The 27322-nt window shown below is 43.8% G+C and overlaps 1 protein-coding gene across 1 annotated transcript; it reads left to right on the top strand.

The window, feature by feature from the left end:
• The first annotated feature begins 7 nt into the window (after nt 1–7).
• Nucleotides 8–26920, top strand: Ctr9 (CTR9 component of Paf1/RNA polymerase II complex). Its single transcript, XM_006978592.4, has 25 exons — nt 8–248; nt 1302–1400; nt 5408–5647; nt 6098–6215; nt 7274–7363; nt 10635–10783; nt 12536–12643; nt 14565–14672; nt 14778–15014; nt 15143–15232; nt 15320–15448; nt 15545–15728; nt 16898–16986; nt 17593–17778; nt 17855–17942; nt 18085–18233; nt 20029–20145; nt 20267–20412; nt 21126–21197; nt 21598–21733; nt 21836–21982; nt 22717–22874; nt 23547–23643; nt 23880–23992; nt 25926–26920. The coding sequence occupies exons 1-25, from the start codon at nt 204–206 to the stop codon at nt 26344–26346; spliced, it is 3516 nt and encodes a 1171-aa protein (XP_006978654.1). The 5' UTR covers nt 8–203; the 3' UTR covers nt 26347–26920.
• Nucleotides 26921–27322: the final 402 nt, after the last annotated feature.

Here is a 27322-nt window from a genome sequence, read left to right on the forward strand (position 1 = left end):
GTGCTTCCGGGACAGGGGGCGGGGCCTCCGGAAGTGGCTTGTCGCAGTCGGAGGCTCGTTGTTTCAGCGGCCGAGCAGGAGAGAGAAGCCGGAGCTGAGGCAGCTCGGCAGGGTGTGAGGTGTGGTAACCTCTACACGGCTAGAAGCCAGGACAGCGAGCTGCCGCGCGGCGGGGTGAGAAGTGCCCGCTTTCCGAGCTCGCCATGTCTCGGGGCTCCATCGAGATTCCCCTCCGGGATACTGACGAGGTGGGTGCCGAGTGTGGAGCGGGGGAGGGCTGTGAACTTGGACGATCCCAGCGCCGACTTTGCTCCCCTTGGTTTCTGAGCGGAGAGCCGCGGTCCAGCTCCCCGACCCAGGCTCCGCTCACCTGCTCGCCTTTCTAGCTGCAAGGACTTCGGGAAAGTTCGCCTGCAGCCTCTCCTTGTTGACAGTCCTCGGCTCGGCTGTCTTCCTAATTCCGGGGCGCAGGGGTGTGAGCGCCGGGTAAAGCTCACAGATTGCAGAGGGCGCTCGATGACCCTCCCCCACTCCCACCCCCGGGTCTACCTGCTGCTCAAACTCGCAGTCCTTTTTTTTTTTTTAACCTCCCTGGGGATCTCAGAGGTCGCTCTTAGTGCCTTCGAAGAAGACTCTGTCAAGGCACACTCTTACCCAGCTCCCTCACGGAGATAAGGGGCCCGAGATTTAGCCGCTCTGGTGTGCTGGGTGGCAATGACCCACTCTCCTCCATGGGTGATGAGCGGTTTGTCTGAAACAGCTCCAGCTTTGCTTCAGTCTTACTGGATATTTCACACTTTAATTTTTGATCGAGGTAGAATTTATTTCTAAACTCCGGTAGTCTTGGGTATATTCCAGAACACTTTTCTTCTTATTTTTGGTGCCCATATTTCAGGCATGTATGTGACACGCGATGCTGCCTCCATGATTTATGTTTACGTTAGCATTCAACTTTGGCCTCTGGGGTCGTGTTTCTCAAGATCTCAGACTTATGGCATCAGCACTTTATTGGATTATAGGTTATACAAGGTTTCATTTTGTTTTTGAAGAAACAAGTCATTGGGAATTTTATAGTTTTAGTGATGTAAAGACAACTAACAGGATTTGGCTGCTTCTCTATGCTTTGACCAAATCAGACTACAACCTATTTGCTATGTGTTCCCCAAATATGAACATGTATTAGTTCACCCCAAAGTGAGTACACACCCTTTGTATATACATATTGCTGAGCATTCAAAAACCATAGAAAAGAAAAATTGTGAATTTAAAAAGGGAGATGAAACATTCATTTTGTGTTTTAGGTCATTGAACTTGACTTCGATCAGTTACCGGAGGGAGATGAAGTTATCAGTATTCTGAAGCAGGAACACACACAACTGCACATATGGATTGCTTTGGCGGTCAGTATTCATATCGCAGATTATTTGTTGACTGGAAAAATATGATTTTGGTTTTCAAGTACAGTAATAGCCCACATGATTAAACCAGATCAGTTGTACAATCATGTATGAAATCATCTGTATGAAAATCAGTTTTACCAGGCATGGTGGCTCATACCTTTAATTCCAGCACTGGAGAAGCAGAAGCAGGTCAGTATCTGAGTTTGAGGCCAGCCTGGTCTATAAAAAACAGTGAGGGCTATACAGCCTGTCTTGAAAAACCAAAAAAAAAAAAGAAAAGAAAAGAAAAGACAATTATATTATTGTTTATGGAACAAACAATAAGGGCAGTTTCCTAAGAACAACTCCACTTGTAAATTAATGTTTGTTGATAAAGGCAAGATTCATTTAAGGTAAATAGTTTTCTATATCGAGGTTTTAATTACTTAGAGATAATTCAATGAAGCTTAGCTTATGTATAGATTGTATAAATATTGCTTTCCATAACTTTTCTTTTAAAACATCTAGAAGGTGATTAGCCCTTTGGGGTAAAATTTATTTCAGCTTTATGCTTTTTTGTCTTATTTGTTGCTACTTCCATAATATAAATGTTACTGGAAATTCTTATCTAAATCCGATCTGAGAGCCTAAAACTTTGGACTCTCTACTGCCTGGCACCATGTTTCCTTTTTATGAGAAATGATAAGATGAACTCTACACTCAATCCTAAACTGGTATGCCACAAGTGGCTTTCATATGGACACATAAGAAGTTCCTACTATTACCTTGATGGTCAGAAAAATAGATGTGGAATTGGGCCTATCTTTTGCTCAAGTATCCTGTGGATTGAACGTAGGTCCTTGCAAATGCTAGGCAAACACTCATATATCCCCAGCCTTGTTTTTACCCTTTATTTTGAGACAGTCTCACTAAGTTGCTCAGGCTGGCCTTGAACTTTTAGTCTTCCTACTCAGTCTTCCAAGTATACATTTTAAAAAATATATACTTATTAATTCACAGTATACATATTAATGGATTTCTCTGAGATGTTTCCGTGTATGCATATTTTGAATGTTGGTCATATCTACACCCTCTTACCTCCCTCACCCCCTTGCCCCTTCTAGTAATCCATCTACTTTGAGGTTATCCACTTTTTTCTCTTCTCAATTTCAGCTTCACATACAAAAAAAAATCTGTATAATGCTTGACCTTTTATATGTGTCCTCTAGTTCCATTCATTTTCCTGAATATAACATGATTCATTCTGTATGTCTAGATGAAACTCTCTTATATGGGTAGTATATTTACCATTCATCTATTGATAGGCATGTAGGCTGATTCCATAGGTTGGCTATTGTGAATAGTGCCACACTAAAAGTGGATGTACAGGGGGCTGGAGAGATGGCTCAGTGGTTAAGAGCACTGGCTGCTCTTCCAGAATGTCTGGGTTTATTTTCCAACACCCACATGACAGCTCACAATTGTGTGTAACTCTAGTTCCAGGGGATCTGGTGTCCTCATGCAAATGTACATGCAGGCAAAACACCAATGCACACGAAAATAAAAATAAATAATTTAAGTGGATGTGCAGGTAGTGTTTATATATGTTGACTTTACCACCTTTGGGTATGAGACTATAAGTGGTGTATGTGGGTCTTATGGTCCTTGCCAGCATTTGTTATCGTTGTTGTTATTGAATATAGCCATTTTAACTAGGGTGAGGTAGAATCTCTGTATAATTTTAAATTTTAATTTGGTTTTATTCTTTTGGAGTTTTTGTTTTGTTTTTAAAGATGTATTCTATTTTATGTGTATGAGTGCTTTGGCTGCATGCATGCTTGTGTACCACATGTATGCCTGCTGCCTTCAGAGGCCAAAGGGGGTGTTGGACCCCCTAGAACTGGGGGTATGGACAGTTGTTAGTTGTCATTCAGTTTGCTGGTAACTAAACTCAGGTCTTCTGTAAGAGCAGCAAATGCTCTTAACTGCTAAGCCATCTTTCCATCCCCTGGTTTGTTGTTGTTGTTTGGGGTGATGTTGTTGTTTGAGACAGAATCTCACGTAGCCAGGCTGGCCTCAAACCTGCTATTTGGCTGAGGCTGGCCTTGAACTCCTGATCTCCCTGCCTTCGCATCCTGAGTGCTAGTCTTGTAGGTTTGTGCCACTGTGCCCAGCTCACAATGTACTTTTCATATTCACTTTCCTGATGGCTAAAGATGCTGAGCATTTTATGTCCTTAGTAGTTTGTACTCCCCCTTTTGGAAAGTATTTGTCATTATTAGTTAGTTTGTTACTTGGGTTACTTATTCTCGTGTCTGTTTGTTATTGTTTTCTGAGTTCTTTATGTAATCTAGAGATGAATTCTCTGTTAGGCTAACTTTTTTTCCATTCTGTAAGTTCTCCCCTTCACTCTATTGACCCCTTTGCTGTGCAGACCTTCAGTTTATCATAGTTCTGTATGTTAGTTTGTGTTTTTGTTTCCTGAGATGTCTACACAAAGATGATCTTCCCAGCTGGGTGCAGTGGCATACTTCTAAAAGCCAGCATTTCAGGGTGTGAGGCAGGAGGATTATATGTTTGAAGCTACTCTAGGCTACATATTGAGACTGTTTCCAAATAAAACAACAACAAAAAGTGTATTCCATTCACATAGGATATTCAAAGAAGTCGTATTGCTGACAGACATTGCCCTTTTGGCTAGAGGAGTCAAGTGTTCCTATTCCCTAGAGAGTAAGCCATTAATCTTGTTATTAATTGGTAGAATTTGTACTAATGGCATGTAGCTCCATGAAACAGATGCCTAGGAAAGTTACTCATCTGTCCAAAGTCACTGGTAATTTTTGTTAGAACCAAAACCAGAGCCCAAGTTGGTTTGTTGGTTTTGAGACAATGTCTCTTGTAGCATGTTAAGATTTTATTTATTCTTTACTGTGGGGTGACAGTAGTATGGTGTATTCATGTGTTTACATGTGGGGTGTGTGTGTGTGTACATGCCCTTGTGTATGTATGTGGAGGCCAGAGGCTGTTTTTTTTTTTTTTTTTTTTTTTTTTTTGAGACAGTGTTTCACTATGTAGCCTTGGCTGGTCCAGATCTTATGTAGACCAGGCTGGCCTCAAACTCATAGAGATCCATCTGCCTCTGTCTCCCAGATGCTGAGATTAAATATGTGAACCACCACATCTGACTTCACATTGTTTTTTGAGACAGGGTCTCTCACTAAACATAGAACTCCCCACTTTATTTAGAGTGACTGGCCAAAAAAGCTCCCAGGATCCACTTGTCTCTGTTTCCTCAGTACTAAGATTAAACTTTTGCCAGGTGAAAAAAAGAAGTATCTTTGGTGATTCCAGTTTTTATGGCGTTATTCAAATCTAGCTGGCCTGTGATAAATCATTCATGTGTGAACTGTACCATTTGATGTTGAGTCTGGGTGTACCTGTGAAGTCAGTGAATGTGTCCATCCCCCAGAGTTCTTTCCCAGCCCTTCTCTTTCCAGCCATGACTGATCTGCTCTAGTCGCATTTTTTAAAAGATTTATTTATTTACTTACTTGTTTGTTTGTATGAGTGCTCTATCTGCATGTACGACTTAATGCCAGAAGAGGGCACCAGATCTCATTGTAGATGGTTGTGAGCCACCGTGTGGTTGCAGGGGATTGAACTCAGGTCCTCTGGAAGAGCAGCCAGTGCTCTTAACCACTGAGCCATCTCTGCAACCCCTCTAGTTGCATTTTTGTTGTTAAGTATTTTTTAGAGTCTTAAAAAAGTAGAATCACACAGTATGTATTCTTATGATGGACAGGCTTCTTTGAGCGTAATTATTTTGAGATTTATTTATGTTGTGGTAGCTGTCAATGGTTCACTGCTTTCATCACAGAGATATACAACAACTGGTTTATCGATTCACTTGTTAATCAATAGTTGGCTTCCAGTTTTTTGCTATTCCAGATAAAGGTTCTATAAACATTTGTGTAGTTTTTGTATGTGGACACATGTTTAGTGATATTAATTCCATCCTTTCCCTTTAGCTGGAGTACTACAAGCAAGGGAAAACAGAAGAGTTTGTAAAGTTGCTGGAAGCCGCACGGATAGATGGCAATTTGGACTATCGAGACCATGAGAAAGACCAGATGACTTGCTTGGATACATTGGCAGCCTACTATGTGCAACAGGCTCGGAAAGAAAAGAACAAAGACAATAAGAAGGACCTTATTACACAGGCAACCTTGTTGTATACGATGGCTGATAAAATTATTATGTATGATCAGGTAAGTCAAATTTGTCTGAATTTATGAGAGCACAAAATACCACATGAAAGCTAAATATGAGTGTAGCGGATTCTTTGTGAAAGAATTTTTACTAAAATAACTGTTGATATAGTCAAAAAGAAGGGTTTATTAAAATCAGAATTGTATTAGTCCTTATACTGTTAAATTTGGGCAGATTTAGTAAATATGTACATGTTGAGTCCATAATCCCAGCGTTCTCACGTGAATTTTAAGCAGATTTTAAGAATTGTGACCTTTGTTTTGTCGTTGTTACCAGCACAGATTTACATTTCTGGGTAAGCTTTTCATTGGTGCTTAGAGATTCTCATTGGCAATCACACTGGTCGATTACAGAGCAGTGCTGTGCTTCCACCCTCTGTGCTTGCTTGGCATCGTTTGGCATGCTTTTGGTAAATTGTCTCTAGTCTTAGTAAAATCTGTATATTACAGAACCATTTGTTGGGAAGAGCCTGCTTCTGCCTGCTCGAAGGTGACAAAATGGATCAGGCTGATGCACAGTTTCATTTTGTACTTAACCAGTCTCCAAACAATATTCCAGCCCTTCTTGGTGAGTGCTCTTCAGCAAGAACCTTAGGAATCTAGTTGATCAGTGTTATTGGAAGCGTTTATGTATAAATATATATATTATACAATATATACGTGTGTGTGTGTGTGTGTGTGTGTGTGTGTGTGTTTATATATATATATATTGTATTATATATAGAAATATATATGAATATAATAAGCTAATTGTGTGTGTGTGTGTGTGTGTGTGTGTGTGTGTGTGTGTGTGTCTATATTGAGAGTCCAGGTTAGTTTTTTATTAATTTGACACAAGGTAGAGTCAAATGGGAAAAGGAACCCCTATCAGGTTACCTGTAGGCAAGTCTGTATGCAGGGCATTTTCTTGATTGATAATTGATAGAGAAGAGTCTAGGCCACTGGAACAGTGCCACTCTTGGGCAGGTGGTTTGGGGTAGTATAAAGAAAGCAGGCTGATGCCAGGCGGTGGTGGCGCACGCCTTTAATCCCAGCACTCAGGCGGCAGAGGCAGGTGGATCTCTGTGAGTTCGAGGCCAGCTTGGGCTACTGAGTGAGTTCCAAGAAAGGCACAGAGCTACACAGAGAAACCCTGTCTGGAAAAAAAAAGAAAAAGAAAAAAGAAAGAAAGCAGGCTGAGCAAGTCAGGAGGAGCAAGCCAGTAAGCAGCATTCCTCCATGGCCCCTGCTTTATTTTCTGCCTCCAGGTTTCTGCTTGCTGTTCATGTCCTAACTTCCCTTCGTGATAGACTAAACTGTAAGCTAAAATAAGCCCTTCCCCCCACCCCAAGTTGTTTTGCTCCTGGTGTTTATCACAGCAATTGAAGGCAAAGTAGAATAAATTATTGTTTGCGTCTAAGGAATCAACAAATAATCTTTTCATAGAAAACTACAAGCTAGCTATTTATATTGTTATTTTACATAAAGACTTTTAGAACTAAATTAATGCACAACCTGTGGAAAACACATTTTAGTATGTTAATTCACTATTTTGAAGTATTTCTTACTAAGATATAAGTTAGTGTAAAGCAGTAGATTTGCGTTCTTTAATCGACAGAAAATGTTTGTTTGTTTAAATCACCACAGGGAAAGCTTGCATTTCATTTAACAAGAAGGATTATAGAGGAGCTCTTGCTTACTATAAAAAAGCATTGCGTACTAACCCAGGATGTCCAGGTAAGGGAAAATTTTAATTCTAAGCTGTTTGTGATCCAAATTAAAATGTTGAAAATTAATTATAAAAAGATACTTTAGGAGTAATGAAATGACACTTTCAAAAAGTTATTTTGTTCTGGGGTTGGAGAAATGGTTCAGTGCATAAAGTACTTGCTGCCTAAGAGTAAGCCTGGAATTTAGATCTCCTGCTCCCATAGCAAAGCCAGGTGGGTGTGGTAGCCATCTGTAATCCCAGCACTCAGAAGACAGAGATGGGATGCTGGCACAAGCCAGCTAACGACACTCACCAGAATTGGTGAGCTCTGGTTTCATTGAGAGACTCTGCATAGATAAATTGAGAAGGATCGAGGAAGATACCCAATATCAACCTTATGCCACCCCTCCCTCCCTACAACACACACACGCACACGCACACGCACACACGCACATGACAGAGAGAGAGAGAGAGAGAGAGAGAGAGAGAGAGAGAGAGAGAGAGAGATTTTTTTTTCTTGGTGTTTTATTTGATTTAAAACCAAAACCTGGCTGGGGGGACTGGAGAGATGGCTCAGCGATTAAGAGCACTGACTGTTCTTCCAGAGGTCATGAGTTCAATTCCCAGCACCCACATGGCAGCTAACAACTGTCCGTAACTATAAGATCTGACACCCTCACACAGACATGCATACAGGTAGAACACCAATGCACATAAAATAAAAATAAATAAATTTTTTTGCCGGGCAGTGGTGGCACACGCCTTTAATCCTAGCACTCGGGAGACAGAGACAGGCCTGGTCTCCAAAGCAGTTCCAGGAAAGGCACAAAGCTACACAGAGAAACCCTGTCTCCAAAAACCAAACCTAACCAAAACAAAACAAAAAAGCCTGGCTGGGCAGTGGTGGTACACACCTTTAATCTCAGCACTAAGGAGCCAGAGGCAGTGGATCTCTGCAAGTTGAAGACCAGCTTGGTCTATGAATCGAGTTCCAGGACAGCTAGGGCTATCACAAAGAGAAACTCTGTCTTGAAAAACCAAAACAAACAAACAGAAAAACCTGGATGGCAGATCGTATCATATTTTTGAGCTATGCTACTTTTCTTCCCAAATAGTTTTCATTCAATATATTTGTATATCAACTATGTGCCAGGCACTGTTCTGTGCAGAAAATACAGCAGTGAACCAAAAGACAAAAGTGCCTGTCCAGTCATGTAATTCATCTTCTAGTAAATTAAATGAGAAAAATAGATACTGTAAAAGGTATTGGTAAAACTTAAGAACTTGAAGCAAAATAGGGCTATGAGAAGCATTGGGAGTTCCTTAGGGTGGCCGGGGAAACTCGGGGCTAGAAAGTGCTAGAGTGATACAGATAGATGATACAGATAGATGATACAGATAGTGATACAGATAGATGGGAGGGTGCCATTTCCGAAGGAGCACAGTGGGTATGGAGGTCCTCAGAAACTGCTTGGCAGGTTTGAGAAGTACTGTGAGGCCAGTGTGTCCAGAGTGGAGATGGATGGGAGAAAGGAGATCAGCTGTGCTGCCCGCTGCTTCTCAGGTTGAGCGTCTGAGACTGTGTTAGAGACTTCAAGCTTTTGACGGAGAAGCCTTGGAAGGCTTTGGGCAGAAGAAGGGTGTGATCTGACTTAGGTTTAAGAGCACTGTTGAACTAAATGCAGACTAGAGTGGGATGTAGGGTGAGGGGGCAAGCACAGAGGTAGTGTGAACTGGGGAGAAGGCTCCTGCAAGTGTTTGGGTCACAGACTGTTAGAGCTCACAGCTAGGGAGGCAACAACCGTGGCACATGTGCTTATGTTCTAGTGTTTTGAAAGAGAGCCGATTGAAGCAAAAAGAGCAAGAATCAAAGGCCGAAAAAACAGTTTTAGGAGTGGAGTTACATTTTACTACATTGTCAAACAGTTCAAGAGAAACTCGTTTTAGACATGAAAGGTTGAAATGCCCATCTGAGGCACAAGAGGGCAGACTTGTGTCTCACAGTTCATCAGAGAAATCACCAGTATATGGATGGTGCAAAAGCCTGGAGAGTGCATGAAGACCCAGGGGAGGAAGTGTGGCCAGGAAAGAGGGCCCTGCATCCCTGAGCGCAGTGGTTCTCAGCCTTCGTCATGCTCCCACCTTTACTACAGTTGCTCATGTGGTGACCCCAACCAGAAGTTATTTTCTTTGCTACTTCAGAACTGTCATTTTGCTACTGTTGTAATGTAAATATCTGTTTTCTGATGGTGGGAGGCAAACCCTTTGAAAGGGTCAGTTAACTCCCAAAGGAATTGAGAACAGCTGCTCTAAAGTGTAGAGATTAGGAATACGGAAGACTCAAAAAAGCAGACTAAGGAGTGACCAGAGATAAGAAGAAAAAACTCATAGTGTCCTTGAAGCCAAATGTGAAACATTTCTCAAGAAGAAGGTGATCGGCTGTGTCGAATTCTATGGTTAGGCCAGTGAAACGGGCGGAATTGATGGTTGGATTTAGCACAGTGCAAATCACTGGTGACATTTATAAAACAGTTTTAGTGGGATGGTGGGCATAGCACCTCACTAGAGTGGATGCCAGAGGAAATGGAAGAAAGGGATTAGAGGCAGCACTACGAGGAGTCTGTTGTCTGGAAGAACAGGAGAGGGCTGGCCACCAGAAAGGAAACAGGAGCAAGAAGTACTTCTGTAAGATGGTAGAGTTTGAATATGGCTGAGAGCGCTCCAGAGAATAGCAGGAAAAATGTTGACAGCAGCACTGTCTACTGTCTTCACATAGATGAGAACGGATCCCATGACCAGTGGAGTAGCCTTAGGGAGGGACATGTGTGCTCTGATAGGACCTGAAATGAGGTGGATGTCTCAGCATAGCTCAGAAGCTAATGACGGCAGCTATGTGTACTCAGACACAGTCTGAAGGCCTCGATGGGGTTTTTAGTCTCTACTTAAATACTAGGGTTATTCATGTATGCACCAATGTATATGTGTGTTCACTGCATATGTGTGTGTGTGCGCGGCACATATGTATAATAATTTTTAAGTAGAAATGGAGCCAGTGGTGGTGGTTTACTGCAATGGGTGCTATAAGATAAGAAAAATGCCAGCATTATGGTTATTCTGTTGTATAGTAAGAGTGGTACCCAGAAGAGGAGAGAAGGATTGGAATGATACGGTCTAACTACTAGTGAAATCAAGTTTGTGGTAGGCCAACGGGTCTTAAGGAGTCCAGACACTGGAAATTGAACTCTTAAGGTGTCCTAGGTTGACAGGACAAATGACTTGATTTTACTTACTTTTTAGCTGAAGTTCGTTTAGGAATGGGCCATTGCTTTGTCAAACTTAACAAACTGGAGAAAGCTCGACTAGCATTCAGCAGAGCCCTGGAACTCAACTCTAAGTGTGTGGGAGCACTGGTTGGACTGGCTGTTCTGGAACTCAACAATAAAGAGGTATGGGAGGAAGACGGTGTCTAGCTTCTGGTTTGCTGGGCCGGCTGTCCTTATCTAGCTAGGACTGCTAGAACAAGTTATGCTTTAGAAATCAAGATTGCAGCTTATAGACAGGAAGTGTGGTGCCTGTACTGCAGGCACCGTCCCCAGAGCAAACACATTTGTATAGCATAGCCATATGAAGGTAGCCTCACAGCTTAGGGAAAGGGCTCCCCACCATGTGAGTTTGCTTGTAAGACCAGCGCTTGTGTGAATGTGGCACACACACCTCCAAAACGGCTGTAGAACTTTCTAAGGTTTAGAATTTCAGATGAGAGATTGCAGGCACATAAGTCTGTCTGGAATGCATTCGACAAAGTAGGAAACCCACACTCAGCCGACTTAAACATTAACATTTTTATAGTTTACTAAATAAGTATCTAAGGTCTCATAGTTGATACCACAATGTCACCAAACTCAGGGATTTTCAGTAACTTTATGTCAGCCCCTCCTTAGTGTGGACTTTTCCCTGTATCTGTCACTTCATATTCCTAAGATGGTGTGCAGCCCCAGGTGTCTGCTTCTTCCATTAGTCTCACAGGAGGGAAGGCAGCAAGAAGCTTTCCCCTAGGCTTTCTCTCGGAAGTTCTGGCCAACATATGAAGGCGGTTCCTGTCCCACCTGTTTATTTGATTGTCCAAATGGTTGCCGGTGTTTCTCAGTGTCAGCACTGTTGACAGTGAGCTGCATAATTCTTTATGTGAGTAACTGTCCTCTCTCTCATGAAATGTTAACCAGCCTCTCTGGCCTTTACCCCTAAATGGCAGTACCATCTCCACAGTAGTGATGACAAAAACAGATATTGTCCCTGGTGAGAATTTCTGCCTTAGGCTAATCTTTAGAGAAGGAGAATAGATTATCTTGACTAGTTTAGTTCAATCATGATTTTTCACCTGGGATTGGAAAAGGGGAAGGGAACTTTCCTTCCAGAAATCAAAAGGTCTCACAGATTACAAAACCAATTCTGAGACCAGGCATGGTGAGTCATACTTTCAATCCTAGCACTCAGGAGGCAGAGGTAGGCAGATGTGTGAGTTTCAGGCCAGTTTGATATACATAGAGGGTTCCAGTCCGGCCAGAGGTATGTGGTAAGATCCTGTGTCAGAAAGAAAGGAAGGAAGCTGTGTTCTGTTAGCAAGGTAAAATGGCTGCCACACCAAGAAGACAGTTGAGGCAAATACTAAGTAGACAACCTCAAGCAAGATCTGAATGACAGACACACCCCATACTCACACACAAAATCAAATACTGAGATGCAAATGGGGATTGCATTACAAATGAACATTCAAAAATTATAAGAGAGAGCTGGAGAGATGGCTCAGCAGTTAAGAACACTTGCTGTTCCTGCAGAAGACATGAGTTCAGTTCCCAGCACCCACATTGTAGCTCACAACTACCTATAATTGCAGTTCCTCTGGCCTCCACAGTCACTGTACACACAAGTTAGTCACATACGAAGGCAAAATGCTCATACTTATCAATAAAAATAAGTGTCCTAAAAATATGTTTTCTCTTCTTTGTCCTCGGAGTGAGCGTAAGTTATTAAGACTGGTACTTCCTTATTGGGAACTTTGCCACTTTGAGATGAAGAATAGCAGCCTGTCCTATGGTATTGAACTGAAGGCATGGGACCTTATTTCTTGAAACTAAGAAAACTGGATGTGCTGGTAAAGTGACGGTGCCACTCCACTCTGTTCCATTGTTTTCTTTTAGGCTGATTCCATCAAAAATGGTGTGCAACTTCTTTCCAGAGCCTACACTATTGACCCTAGCAACCCTATGGTACTGAACCACTTGGCAAACCACTTTTTCTTCAAGAAGGTAAAACATCATTTATTCAGTTTTTAAATCTGATTTTTCTGAATGTAGTCAGTACATGATTTTGGTTTAACTTGGGAAAAGAAATTTGAAAATGTTATTTTGTTTTTGTTTTATTCCCAAATTAGAGCTTGTATTAGTTGCCCAGGGATGAGTACATACTGATTCATTCTCTGACTTGTATTGGCACTTTGTGCTGAGTGCAGCCTGTGATCAGATGTAGGATAAGCAAGACTGCTTTCTGCACTCAAAGGAGCAGGCATGTAAGCATATGTGAATGTGAGTGGAAAGGCCTCTGCTCACAGAGAAATAAGGAAGTGGTCAAGTGGGAAGGGGAGGTTTCCCCACAGGGCAGAAGCTTTTAACTTGTGTTAGACTGGCTGTCTCTAGGTAGTTGGAAGAGGAAAGGCAGGGGCTGAAGGGACCCTTAGCCTTTGGAGAAGTCAGAACATCACATGGATAGATAGACTACAACAGGTGCTGTGTTAGGCCCAGATAGGGGAGCCCTTGCTTCATAGAATTTGGCTGTAGTTGTATAGGACCAGAGTCAGTGGGGGTTCTCTTTATTTCTACCTGGTTGATCTTGCCTATTAATTCCAACAATTTTGTGGAAGCAACGGTATTTTATATTTCTTAACATACCAAATCCAAGATACTACTGATAAAATTTTTCATTTTTAAAGTTTCTATTAGCATATATTAATCATACATAATGGGTTTCACTGTGTCATTTTCATGTATGTATATAATATGCCTTGCTCATATACCTCCATTTCCCTCTCATCCTCCTCCTTCTTCTTTTCCGTTAGTCCCTCTGGTTTTTGTCTTTTATTTGGTGACCCCACGGGTCTAATTAGGATTGCTTGTAGCAACTTGGGTGAGGGGTTTCTACAAGCTTATGGGCAGCTTACCAGGGGCTACACTGCTGAAGAAAATGTCTATCTCACTCACAGTGACAAAGTTTTCACACAATAAACAGAAAAGTTCAACCTGCCTTCTTGGAACCAGGGACTAAACTGTACTATAAACTTTAAAATACTTGTGTAACAAGTTTAGGTAAAACTCGACAAAAATGTATCAACCTTACTAATATGAGCTGTCACTCGTGTATGTACTCAGTGCTTAATAAATCCCAAGCATTGTTAAAAGTGCATTCCCAGTCCTTACTTCTGTAATGGTCACATCTGCCTGATGAGGTAAATAGTCTGATCCATCTGTCCTCCCTCCTTCCCTTCCTTCCCCTTCCTCCTCCCTTCTTTCCTTGAGTGGGTGTATGCACATGTGCATATGAGTGCACAATTGTGTGGAGGCAAGAGGGTGGTGTTAGGTATCTCCCTCAATCACCCTTTACCTTTTTTTGCAGATTTTATTTTTATCTTTTGTGTTGATGAGTATTTTGCCTACGTGTATGTATGTACACCACATGGTGTCTGGTGCCTATGGAAGTTAGCAGAGGGCGTTGGATCCCCTGAAACTGGAGTTACAGAAGGTTGTAAGCACCATGTCGGGGCTGGAAACCTAACCTGGGTCATCTGCAAGAGCAGCAGAGTCATTTCTTTAGTCCCTCTCTCCTCGTTTTTTTGAGATGGACCTGCACTCATGTCCCCATGACTGCATAGCTCTTACCAACTGAGCTATCTCCAGCCTGTGCCCATTTTCTTGATGAATAAATTGAGGCCGAGTTAATAGCTTAGAGCTTAATAATGCTGCATCAATCCTATTTGATGTTTTACTTTTTGAGTTTATGGAAGCATACTGATTATTCATTAAGCATTAGGTTATAACTGCTATAGTGCTAGAGTTTATTTAGGGAGAAGATGGAAATATACCTTATAGCTAAATGAAATGTTACCAGTTAAAGTGAACCACTATTCAAGCAGTCTTCTGACATCACTCAATTGATTTTTCTGGTCCTCCAATTCAGGATTATAGTAAAGTGCAGCACCTGGCTCTCCATGCATTCCACAACACTGAGGTGGAGGCTATGCAAGCAGAAAGCTGTTACCAGCTGGCTCGATCATTCCACGTTCAGGTAAGACCGTCCACCTTTCTAAAGAGTTAGTCTTTCTAATTACAGATTTCAGTTTTCCAGTGCTTCTGTGTCTGTAACTTGTCTTGTTCTATTCTCATTTATTAGGAAGACTATGACCAAGCCTTTCAGTACTACTACCAAGCCACACAATTTGCTTCATCCTCCTTTGTACTACCATTTTTTGGTTTGGGACAAATGTATATTTATCGAGGAGACAAAGAGAATGCGTCTCAGTGCTTCGAGAAAGTTTTGAAAGCTTATCCCAACAATTACGAAACTATGAAAATTCTTGGCTCTCTCTATGCTGCTTCAGAAGATCAGGAGAAACGAGACATAGCTAAGGTATGTTGTAAATCTTAACTACCCTGAGACTCTGAGAAGTGGGAACATATTACAGAAGATGTGCGGTTTTGTTTGTTTTGGTTTGGTTTTTACTGACAGCATTATTTTAATGATCTCATTTATCCCAGGGCCATTTGAAGAAGGTCACAGAACAGTATCCTGATGATGTGGAAGCTTGGATTGAATTGGCCCAAATCTTAGAACAGACTGACATACAGGTATTGACGTCTGCTTTTCATATCCTAAATGATGCGTTTCTCTTTGATCTGTGAGTGAACCTTACTCTGTCCACCGTAAAAATACAGGGTGCCCTTTCAGCCTATGGAACAGCCACCCGCATCCTGCAGGAGAAGGTGCAGGCCGATGTCCCTCCTGAGATTCTGAATAACGTTGGGGCCCTCCATTTTAGACTTGGAAACCTAGGCGAAGCAAAGGTGGGAAACAGAAACCTTCCTTTTTGTCTATGCTTGACCAAGCTGCAGGCACTTCAGTCAGCCATGGCCAATAACAGTGTGTTTTCTTTCTCACAGAAATACTTCTTGGCATCACTAGACCGTGCAAAGGCAGAAGCCGAGCATGATGAACACTATTACAACGCCATCTCTGTTACCACGTCCTACAACTTAGCCAGGCTCTACGAGGCCATGTGTGAATTCCATGAAGCAGAGAAACTGTACAAAAACATTTTACGAGAGCATCCTAACTATGTTGACTGTAAGAATTCCAGATTTCTCTTGTGTGATAAAGTTCCTAAATTCTCATAATAACAGAAAACTTACTTAGAAAACAAAGTCTTTGTTAGAACCAGTAATATTTTTTTTTAAGAGTCTAATATTCCCTTTTCTCCAAGGCAAATTTGTCTCCTTAAAAAAAGATGCAGCTTAGTTTGGTAGTTCTCATCTGTAATCCTGGCACTCAGGAGGCAGAGGCAGGAGCATCAGGGATTCGAGGCCAGCCTCCCTGTCTAGCAGGTTTGAGGCCCCCCCGGCAGTGTATGGAATAAAACAGGTGCAGTTTCATGTACTTACACTGGGAAATAGAAGGGTCAGCAGAAGCCACTTGAGCTGTTCAGTGGCAGGTTGTGCCTCTGCCTCGTGAGTCAGCTGCAGCTCCCTGGCATGTTTTATAATGGGTAGAGTTTGTGAGTTACCGTCTTTGACTTTGCACCAACATTTTTACATTGTGTGATAGTAAGACTTTTTTTTTTTTTTTTTCATGAAACAAGTATTACTAAAATGTCCTGGTTTGAATTTTTACAACAGGCACTGTAAATCATTGGCATTTAAAATTAACCTATATGCTTTTTAGCAGTTCTTCCTTTTCTAAGGTTTTATTCTCCATAGTTTCAATTACCTATACCCACTTCTGCTCTCAAAATACTATATGAAAAATTCCATAAGTAACCCATAAGTTCAATTGTGGACCATTCTAAGTGTCGTGATGAAATCTTATGTAGCTCTGCTCCACCTGGCCCAGGATGTGAATCATCCCACTACTTGATGCTCATACTGTTGGTGACTGAGCAGCCATTTCAGAGAGCAGCTTGAGAGGACATCAGTATTTGTGTGCATGGTGGTCCCAGCCAGGTATGGTGCACACATCTTTAATCCCAGAACTCCTGAGGCAAAGGCAGGTGGAGCTCTCTGAGTTCAAGGCCAGCCCGAGGTACATAGTAAGGCCCTGTCTCAAAAAAGAAAGATTGATCTAGTGATGCAGTTTCTCTTTTGCCTAGAGTGATATGTCATGTGTCTTCATATATGAGGCTTTTCTCTTCTCTGACTGAAAGTATTAACAAAACATGACTGTTCCAAAAGTGGACTTCAGGGTTAGGTAGGCCCCTTTAGAGAGGAGATAGTGAAAATGAATTAAATGTTCTCTTTCAGGCTATCTTCGCCTAGGAGCCATGGCCAGAGATAAAGGAAACTTCTATGAAGCTTCAGATTGGTTTAAGGAAGCCCTTCAGATCAATCAGGTTGGTGGTGTCACCTTTTACCTTTCAAAATCAGTCTATCCATTTAATGGCTGTGATGTCTCTTAACTATGGCATCTGTTTTTAGTGGCTTGGTTTGGTTTTGTTTGTTTGTTCCGCTTGTTAAAGACTGTAAAGAGTGTAATAGTGTGTGTGAGTAGTCACGTCAGAATCAGCGTCAGTTTTTTGAGTATATAGAGCTGTTTCCCTCTCATCCTTCCCTTCCCTTCCTTGTCTGCGTCCTGTCCTTTCCCCTGCATCAGCCCAGAGTCGGTGTCTCAGCATTCCATAGGTGATTGGAGCTTCTGATTGTGGCTCACAGCAAGAGGAGACTGCACACTGCAGCCCGGAGCCCTGAAAGACAGGTTTACAAGTTGTTATCTGCTCCAGCTGCCGGCCAGTACACTGTTGTTTACTTCAGTCCCTTCTGTTGACTTGGTGTGCTGATAAGACACTAAGTTCATCTTGTAACTCACTAATGGGTCTCAACTGGCAGTCTGAAAACCACCATTGTAATGTAGCTGTGAACCTCTTCAGTTATTAGCCATTGTCAGATGACTGAGTTTTCAGATCCCAGATTGGAAATTTTGCTTCTTTATATTTACATAGGATCACCCAGATGCCTGGTCTTTGATTGGTAACCTCCATCTGGCCAAACAAGAGTGGGGCCCGGGCCAGAAGAAGTTTGAGAGGATATTAAAACAGCCGGCCACACAGAGTGACACCTACTCTATGCTGGCCCTTGGCAACGTGTGGCTCCAGACTTTGCACCAGCCAACCCGAGACCGAGAAAAGGTAATCCCCTGTCTCCTTCAGCAAGATTGGTGTCCCTGTCCTTGTTGAGTTTTCCAGTAATTATTCTTTCCTATAGGAAAAGCGTCATCAAGACCGTGCCCTGGCCATCTACAAACAAGTCCTCAGAAATGATGCCAAGAACCTGTATGCTGCCAATGGCATAGGTAACTAGAAGCCTTGGTCCATATGACTGGTGAAAGTAGTGCTTTTGTTTTTCCTGACCGGTGCAGCTGCTTTAATATTGGACTTTTAGTCGTTTTGGCAGAGGTTAGGACATTCTCAGTGTCAGCCTTTGTGTAACTTTAGGAGCAGTATTGGCCCACAAAGGATACTTCCGTGAAGCCCGTGATGTGTTTGCCCAAGTGAGAGAAGCAACAGCAGATATCAGTGACGTGTGGCTGAACTTAGCACACATCTACGTGGAGCAGAAGCAGTACATCAGCGCCGTTCAGATGGTAACGTCTTTGCCTCTCCAGATAGCCGCATGTCGTGGGGAGCTTCCTTAACCCTTCTGACCCCATCATGGACTTTTGAGATCTCCTCTGATACTGTCTGTTCAGAGGTTTGTAACCATGTAATGACAAGGCCAGGTAGAGTGAGTCCCAGTTCCAGGAATGCATGCCACAGACAGAAACTATCCTCTTTGACCATTTCCCTCTCTGTAAAGTGGAAGTCTTTTAATCTCAGAGAACTTTGTGAGGACCTGGAATGAAAAGAACTGGGCACTAACATGAAGAACAAGTATCCACTAAACAGCAGGGTTTAGTATTTATTCCTTCAGTTTCTGAAGTGAATTGAGTTCCAGAAATGTTAAGTGATTTTATTGTTAATTTGTTTTGCTGTGTTGTTTGTTTTTTAAACAGTCTCTTTATTGCCCTGGCTGATCTTAAGTGCCTGTGTTTAAGTGTCCTCCCACTTCAGCCCTCCAAGTACTTGGGATTACAATCTCATACAACTGCCTTTAGTTTAAATGGCTTGTGTTTGTTTTGTTGGTGGGTTTCTCTGTGTATCCCTGGCTGTCCTGCATCACTTTATATACCTGGCTGGCCTTGAACTCAGTGATCCACCTGTCTCTGCCTCTTGAGTGCTAGGATTAAAGGTGTGTACCACAACTACCCAGCTTAAATGGCTTATCTTTTAGTTTTTTTTTTTTTTTCCTTTTATGTGGACATACGTTGTATGAAAGTATGCCATGGTGCCTGAGGAGTACAGAGAAGGCTTTGATCTGGAGCTGGACCTACAGGCTCCTGTGGACCACCTGACCATGGGTGCTGGGAGATAAACCATCCCAATCTGTAGAATAGTAGCACTGCCTTCTAGAAATGCAAATTAGTCATTAGGGATATTCCTGGAAAAACTGTCTTACCATTTCCCATGAAATTACTTTGTCAGTTACCTATAACAGGGTATATGTTTGTGGTTAAAAAGTGTCGTGTTTAAATAAAACTTAACTGGGGGCTGGGGAGGTTACTCGGTGGGTAGGAGCACTTGTGCATGGTCGTGAGGACCTAAGAGTTGAGATTCCTAGCACCATGTCAAATCTGACCATGCCTGTTTGTAATCTCAGTGCTGTCAGGGTAGAGAAAGGAGGGCAGCAAACCAAAGGGCACTGTGTGTGTGGCAAGCTCTAGATCCGTGAGAAGTCCTGTCTCAAGGGGATAAGGTGGCAAGTGATAGATCAGAGCACCTGACATCCTCTTTTGGCCTCTGCAGCCACACCTCCCGCCATACATGTGAGGTACAGGTCACGTGTATTAAAGTAAAAAGTGAAAAAAAGAAAATTAAGTCAGATATTCATTTGTTAGTCTGACCAACAAATTAACTGAAGTTAACAAATTAACTTCCTATGTTCATTCCACAGATCCCAAGAGGACAATGCTAAAGTATGTCACCCACAGGATCCAGGGTGTAATCTGTCATGGTGGTTAGCAAAGTGATTCTAGATAGTGTTCTAAAGATAGAAGCTAAAGGGGAGGCAGACAGACAGACAGACTTCAATTTCTTTACCCTTCCATTCAGCATTGATCCAAACTTCAAGTGAAAAAGTATTTTGCGTCTAATTTTTCTGTGGTCAGATTTTTATGTTGTAAAAGTGTATACTGGCAAATGTCAGAAGTCAACTCCAGATATTCTCTGAAATTCATCGGAGTGGAGTGTCTTCAGAGCTTGAAAACTGCTTTGAGATCCTGACGTAGCATGAAACTACACTTCATCCCCGCTGTGTCTCTGACTAACATTTCCTTTTTGTAGTATGAGAACTGCCTCAGAAAGTTCTATAAGCACCAAAACACTGAAGTCGTGCTCTACCTGGCCCGGGCCCTCTTCAAGTGTGGCAAGTTACAGGAGTGTAAGCAAACCCTGCTGAAGGTAAAGGATTCCTGTGCCCGCCCACTGCTCCTGAACCGCTCACTTCCTGCTTTTTCCTTGTTAAAATCCCTTCTGTGGCATTCAGTCATAAGAAGTTATTTGCTTTGCTTTCTGTCTATAGGCCAGACATGTGGCACCCAGTGATACAGTTCTGATGTTTAATGTGGCCTTGGTCTTGCAAAGATTAGCTACCTCTGTCCTGAAAGATGAAAAGAGTAATCTGAAGGAAGTCCTTAATGCTGTGAAAGAGCTGGAGCTTGCACATAGGTAATAATTTTGAAGAAGAAGAATAGCTTTTCAATGGTTTGCTTCCTGGAAACTGTCTCAAAAGATACAAAAAGATGACTTCCCTCAAAGAATAACCGTTGGAGGTCTAGCACAGGTTCGTTTAGGCAAATAGCACAGGTTCGTTTAGGCAAAAGCACACAGTTACCATGTGGTGGCACCAAACTCCAGGCAGAGTTCTGCCACACTGGGCTCTTGAAGCCTGATCTCTGACCCTGGCTGGCTAGCTGCAGGCCTGCCCTAGAGTTTTCATTACTCTCTCAGGAGTACGAGCGAGCACGTTACACATGTGAACTGTTTAGTCTCCACTTGTGTGGGTTCATGTTTTGTACCATATGTCTTTATAGGATATTGATTTTCATCAAGTTAGGATTAAGATTTTTATCACTCACTGCTTACCAGATTTATTCAGCTCAGTTCAAAGGTGTTTATCCTCATAGGACTTAGCAATTCAGTGTGTGGTAAAATGAAAAGTTCACATCTCTGAGTGATCAGGTAAAGTGTTAGTGCTAAACCCCACCCACCAGGCTGATACAGTTACTTAGTCAGTCTACTGCTTACGACCTGTTAGTAATCTCTTAGTTTACTGACAGTATTAATACATTTTTGCCTTTCTTGATGAACTTCTGTTTATTAAACATACTGAGGCTATTAATGATGCAGATTAAGTGAAATGTCTTCTCCTTTTTATTTAGATACTTCAGTTACTTGAGTAAAGTAGGAGATAAAATGAGATTCGATTTGGCCCTTGCTGCCTCTGAAGCCAGGTAATGCCTGTTTACAGAGGTGGCTTTGGGGGAAGTGGCTGTATTGGTGTGCATCAGGAAAGTGTGGCCATAACACGGTGGTTCCTGGCCTTCTCAGGGTTACTTATTCCCTCTCCTACAGCATCTTCTCAGACTTTGAGGAAATTGATGGACCATTAGCACTTAGGTTGGAGAAATTGTTTCTCTTGCTTTCTGTTGTCTTTTTAAAGCAGGGTCTTGCTCTGCAGCCAGGCTAGAACTCAGGATCCTCCGAGGGATGGGAGTACCGGCCTGAGCCACCTGTCATTGAATCGAGACAGGAACCCTGAGTTGGGGAACTTAGCACAGTTGGTAGCATTGGCGTGGGTTTAAGGAATGCAGATATCCTAAGTGATGTGTTTCTCTGCATCTGAAATGTTAGGCAGTGCTCTGACTTACTGAGCCAGGCCCAGTACCATGTGGCCCGGGCACGCAAGCAGGATGAGGAAGAACGGGAGCTGCGCGCCAAGCAGGAGCAGGAGAAGGAGCTCCTGAGACAGAAGCTTCTCAAAGAGCAGGTGCGTGCACACGCGGTGGGTTAGGAGCTAGTCCTCTGTCTACTCTGTGGTTGTTTTGTTCATTTTAAGAACATTTTGATAAGTCCCCATACTGCCTCTTAGGAAGAGAAACGTCTCAGAGAAAAGGAAGAGCAAAAGAAACTTCTGGAGCAGCGGGCTCAGTATGTGGAGAAGACCAAAAATATCCTCATGTTCACTGGCGAGACTGAAGCAACCAAGGAGAAGAAAAGAGGTGGAGGTGGAGGGCGGGTAAGATCCAGCCCCGTGTCTGCAGTGACCTCAGAGTCTGCCTTTGGGCTTTCCAAAATGAAGAGCAGAGTTTAGTTGGGTTTGCTCTTAGTTCTTAGCCTTGACTTCTACCAAGGGATAGTCTTCCACCACAGAATTGCAGTGTCCGGTGTAGGCAGTGGCCCCTGCCTTTGTGGTGTGCATGGTGCTGTGGAGGAACACAGGTCTTGACACATGCGTGCTCTGCAGTTCAGCTGCTGACCTCGCCAACCAGATGGTTCCTGCTTTCATGATGGCTTGATCTATACTTCTTGACTTCGCATAGCGTAAAAATGAGCCTTTGGTAGAACTGTACTTTGAATCTTGGTCTTTTGCCAAGCTGAGATATTTGGTGTGAAGTTCTTTTGTGATGTTGGGTGGCTGCAGAGACCCACAGCTCCCAGTCAGCCACATGATCATGAGGGCGAACAACCAATACTTTTCTATTTTCTACATTCTGTGGGGCTAAATGGGTTAAATGCATTTTTGATTGAACCTTGTGGTGAGTTCTCAGGTGGTTGATGATATTTGCCAAATTGGAAACAATGGGCTTCTCTTGATAAGTGCTGGAAATCGGGCCTATCCAAGCCCCTCTTCCATGTGACTTAGTAAAAGGTCCTCAGTTGTCAGAGACCTGCAAAGGCACTGTACGGCTTTCAGCACCTGAGGGCCGTCACTACCTGTAAGTGGCTGACTGTGGTCTCCTTGGGCCGCAGCGTTCTAAGAAAGGAGGCGAGTTTGAGGAGTTTGTCAATGACGACACCGATGACGACCTCCCTATATCCAAAAAGAAGAAGAGAAGGAAGGGCAGTGGCAGTGAACCGGAAGGTGAAGAGGAGGAAGGTGGAGAGAGGAAGAGGAAGAGGAGGAGAAGGTAGTGTCTTCATTAATGTTCTAAGTGTCTGTAAAGCCAGGAGACCTTTCTTTTCTGAATTATACATCTCCATCTTCCCAAACTGACTCCCTGCTTCAACCTATTTCAGTATCCAGGCACTTAGTTTGCATGTATCTCTACATTGTCCCCTGAAAACAGCTGACAGTCACCATTGTCTTTCTTGTCATTTTGTTTCTTGAAATAGGATCTCATGTACCTCACACTGGCTTTGAATTCGCTATGTAGTCCAGGTTGACCTTGACCTCAGAGATCTACTTGTCTCTGGCTTAGGAGCACTGGGATTATTGGTGTACGCCACCACACCAGTTTTCTTCTCTTGTAACGTATTTTGGACCCAAATGTGAAGTGAGCAGCCTAGGTGGCAGGGAGGGAGAGTAGGGGAAGATTTGGAGATCCAAACCCAGGGCGTTCTTTCCTCCGTCCCTGTTCCAGCACAGACTGCAGTGGAGATGGAGGAGGGGGCTGCACAGTGACAAGTTAGTAACAGATGTCGTGCAGACCAGTGACGTGCAGGCTCTGTGCCCTGTGCCCTTGAGCCCACAGTGTAGCTGAGGTCAGATCCACACAGGAAGGTTCTACTGTGATGGCAGAGTAGCCTCAGGCCTGGCAGGTGTGACCCTCCTGACAAGTTCTTGATGTTCACTGTTTAAGACCTCAGAAGGGAGAAGAAGGATCTGACGATGATGATACAGAAAATGGCCCCAAACCAAAGAAACGCCGTCCACCAAGAGCAGAGAAGAAGAAGGCTGTAAGTTCTAGAGCTGTCTTCCTGCACCCCCACACCCACCCCCACCCCGGGAGGAGGGGCCTATAAGGCTGACAGTGTGAGCAAGCGTGCTGCAGTGCACTTCTGCAGCTTCTCCCAGCACAGATGCTTGCTTCCACTGGTGGCTGCTGGTCTGTTGTTATTATAAAACCTGGTCTAATAAGATGGCCCAGTAACGTGAGAACCTCAACTAATGGGCCATGCTTGACATTCTCTAGCCCAAGCCAGAACGCCTGCCTCCTTCAATGAAGGGAAAAATAAAATCCAAAGCCATTATATCATCGAGTGACGATTCTTCAGATGAGGATAAACTGAAGATTGCTGATGAAGGGTAAGAATCACTCTGTCCCCACTAAGTTCTAATGGTGGTAATTTCCGGTCTGGGCAAGAATTTCCCCAGGGTAAATTCTAACAGCTCAAAGCCACAGTGGCTGCTGACCAGCTGTCTGCGTCCTCTTCTTTGTCTCTGTTGTCCTGCGAGGGAGAACAAAGTTGGAGAACAGGTGACTGGGGGTGGCCAGTGTGCCATGCTGTCTTCTCACCAGCTTCAGGCTGGCATTTTATTTCAGTGACTTCCTGCCTCAGACTTGTGCTCCGTGCCTAGCTGTCTTGGCCTCTTGCTATAGAAGAAACCATAACAGACATCTCATCTCATTCAGAAACTTGGCTGATGTTTCCTGGGGGCATAACCACTCCTAAGCAAAGTGTCATTCTGCTGCCCAGGACTGACTGGCTAACAGTACTAGGAGTAGCCTGGCCCTGCCCTTGAGATGAGGAATTTAGTGTCCATTTCTTCCCCTGATGGGTAGGTGACACACCTCGGCCTTCCTTGGTGGATTTATCCTGGACAGCCTGTCCAGAGTTGACCCTGAGCTCCTAGCCGTGGTGAAGTGACACCTGACTGTGCTAGCCTCTGGAGCTCCCAGGCCCACCCCTAGACTCCTGGAATAGAGCTCCTAGATCCTAGGAATCACACTCCCGGGACTCCTCTGCTGTTACACCATTCATCCTGTTGATGGCCCTCCTGAGAAACTGACAGGTGAAGAGGATACAGAGGTAAAGACAGGCTCAGGAATTCCCCAAGGAACTTCTTTAGCTGCAGTGGAGAGTAACAGCCCCAAACCACCTTGCAGTGGGCTGTGTGTGTCCACCTCACATTCCATTTCCTGCTCTGGGGAGCACACCCACCCTGGAGGTGGTAGAGGTAACTCCTGGTTTTGGCAAGTGCTGTGGTAGGGGAGAGGGAGTGTGGTGGTCAGAGGAGACACCATCTGTGAGCCTGTCTGTGGTCTCCTCTGCTCTGGCGATCCTGGCTGACAAAGCTGGGTCGCTTTTCCCTGAAGAGCTGCTTTGTCCCTGTCCTCACAGTGTCCCCCCGGGGCTGTTGATTAGAGGTCTGAGGCCAGTGGAAGAGATGCAGAATGTTCAAAAAATAAGTCTGTGAGGCCGAGCTGCTGCCAGGCTTGTGCCTGTAGTCAAGGCCAAATTTATTTGTGCCGTTTACATCAGTTCAACTTTGTCCCAGCCGTCATGAAAGATCTGAGCCCTGGGGCAGCTGAATGAAGTGACCCATTGAGCTGAGTGGATTGCAGAGTGAACATCAGTGCCATCGCTTGGTCACAGCTCCATGTTCTCAGAGTGACCTGGGCTAGCTCGTGCGTGTATGGTTCCTTCTTTCAGACTTCGGCACAAGGAGCCTGTCTTGAGTCTTTAGGGATGTTTTCCCTTCTGAGAGAGGAACACACTCCACCTTCCTCACCCTTCCTGGTCTGAGGCATGCCAGAAGGTATCATGGGAACCAAGCTGTGAAATATGCCAGAGCAGCACATGGCTGAGGCAGCCTCCCAGTGGTCAGGGGCATGCTTTTAACCTGTGGAAGCTCCGGGAGGCCTCACTTTCCCTGACACATGTCAACCGACAGGGGGAACTTGGGAACAAAAGTTAGTAAGCTTAGCCCCTTCGGCCAGCTCCTGTCTGATAAACTCATCCTGGTGAAGACCTGGTGCTTCACAAATCCCAGAACAGCAGTGAGGTGACTCTTCAGGTGTCTGTTGACAAGGGTGTTCTAGGACAGGAAATGGCCACCATCAGAGGTCCAGCCTAGGATTTGTTGGTATGATCAACTGAGGACTTCCCACCCTGGGCCCTTTTGAGAAGCCCACATTTACAGTGTCCCAGGGGCTCCTGTGTAAGGCCCCGGGCATGACCCAGAACAAGAAGTGCTGTTGGCTGTCCTGGTGTCTCACCTACACCTCTCTCCTCAGACATCCCAGGAATAGCAACAGCGATTCCGATGATGACGAGCGACCCAATAGACGGGCCTCCTCTGAGAGCGAGTCAGATGACAACCAGAACAAGTCTGGCAGCGAGGCAGGCAGCCCTCCAAGGTCGGGAAGACAGGAGTCGGAGGAGGATTCCGACAGTGACCAGCCATCCAGAAAGAGAAGGCGCTCGGGCTCTGAGCAGTCGGACAATGAGTCTGTGCAGTCTGGGAGAAGCCCCTCCGGAGGCTCAGAAAACGATTCTCGCCCAGCTTCTCCAAGTGCAGAGTCAGACCGGGAATCGGAGCAGGGATCCGATAACGAGGGTTCTGGCCAAGGCTCTGGGAATGAATCGGAACCAGAGGGCTCCAACAATGAGGCCTCAGACCGAGCCTCGGAACGTGGATCAGATGATAGTGACTAGGTTTTATTTCATCAAAGACTCCATGGGGGTGGGGGAAGCTTTATAATATATAAAAGCTGTGATAAAAAACATTTCAGATGGTTAGTCATTTGTGAAACTTTTCTTAAGGCATTTTTTTTTCTATTTGTATATTTACTAAACTCCAAGAGACATTTCCTGTGCTAGAGTCCAGTGTCTGGAACTGGAGCAATGAGACTCCTTCATTGTGGTGCAGCTCCACCTGTCATATGTGAAAACTGCAGTTTCATATGCTAAGCATTCCTGCAAGGCTTGCCCAGGCTAGCCTGGTCTCCGGTAGGCAGCATGCTGCTATGTACGGTTTTTGTGGCAAACTTTTACCAAATGTTGCAGAAACTGGGATGTATTTGTTACCTTTTGAGTTGAAATGTAAGTTTTATTTCTAGAGGAAGAGACGTCCCTTTGTGGAACTGTGAGAGGAAGGCATTCACAGTGTGAAGCTGCAGCCATGGGTCAGTTGTAAACACTGGGGTGGGTAAGGTGTGGAAAGTGCTTTTCTGTTGTTGGAATGGGAAGACCTCCCCCAGCCACTTAATAAATCCTTCTGCCAACCATAGTAGGGAGCCTTGCGTCCTTTCTTTTTGCTCAGTAACATATTTAATACAAATATCTTAAGCAAAAAATTGGAAAGCCGTCCAAACCAAAGGCCATTTCCTCAAGGCTTCTGTAATTCATGGCAGATTCCTGGAGGCTTTTTTAAATACACAAGAAGACTATGAATTTTTTTTTTTTTTTTTTTTTTTTTTGTGGTTTTTGTTTGTTTGAGGTAAGGTCTCTACATAGCCCTGTCTATTCAGGAATTCAGTATGCATACTAGGCTGACCTCCAACTCACAGAGATCCACCCCCCTCTGCCTCCCAAGTGCTGGGATTAAAATCATACCAGGCTGAATTTTTATTTTTAATAATTAAATAATATATTTTGGTAAGCATTGTAAGAAAGCTTTAATGGCCGGGTG

Source organism: Peromyscus maniculatus, chromosome 1 (genome assembly GCF_049852395.1).
Source record: "Peromyscus maniculatus bairdii isolate BWxNUB_F1_BW_parent chromosome 1, HU_Pman_BW_mat_3.1, whole genome shotgun sequence".
Lineage (NCBI taxonomy): Eukaryota > Metazoa > Chordata > Mammalia > Rodentia > Cricetidae > Peromyscus > Peromyscus maniculatus.

Excerpts from the sequence above, each read along its gene's own strand:
- Ctr9 (XM_006978592.4), top strand. The coding sequence starts at position 204 with ATGTCTCGGGGCTCCATCGAGATTCCCCTCCGGGATACTGACGAG. Across the intron at positions 14,673-14,777 it reads CTCGATCATTCCACGTTCAG|GAAGACTATGACCAAGCCTT; the intron begins GTAAGACCGTCC and ends CTCATTTATTAG. Across the intron at positions 21,983-22,716 it reads GAGGTGGAGGTGGAGGGCGG|CGTTCTAAGAAAGGAGGCGA; the intron begins GTAAGATCCAGC and ends CTTGGGCCGCAG.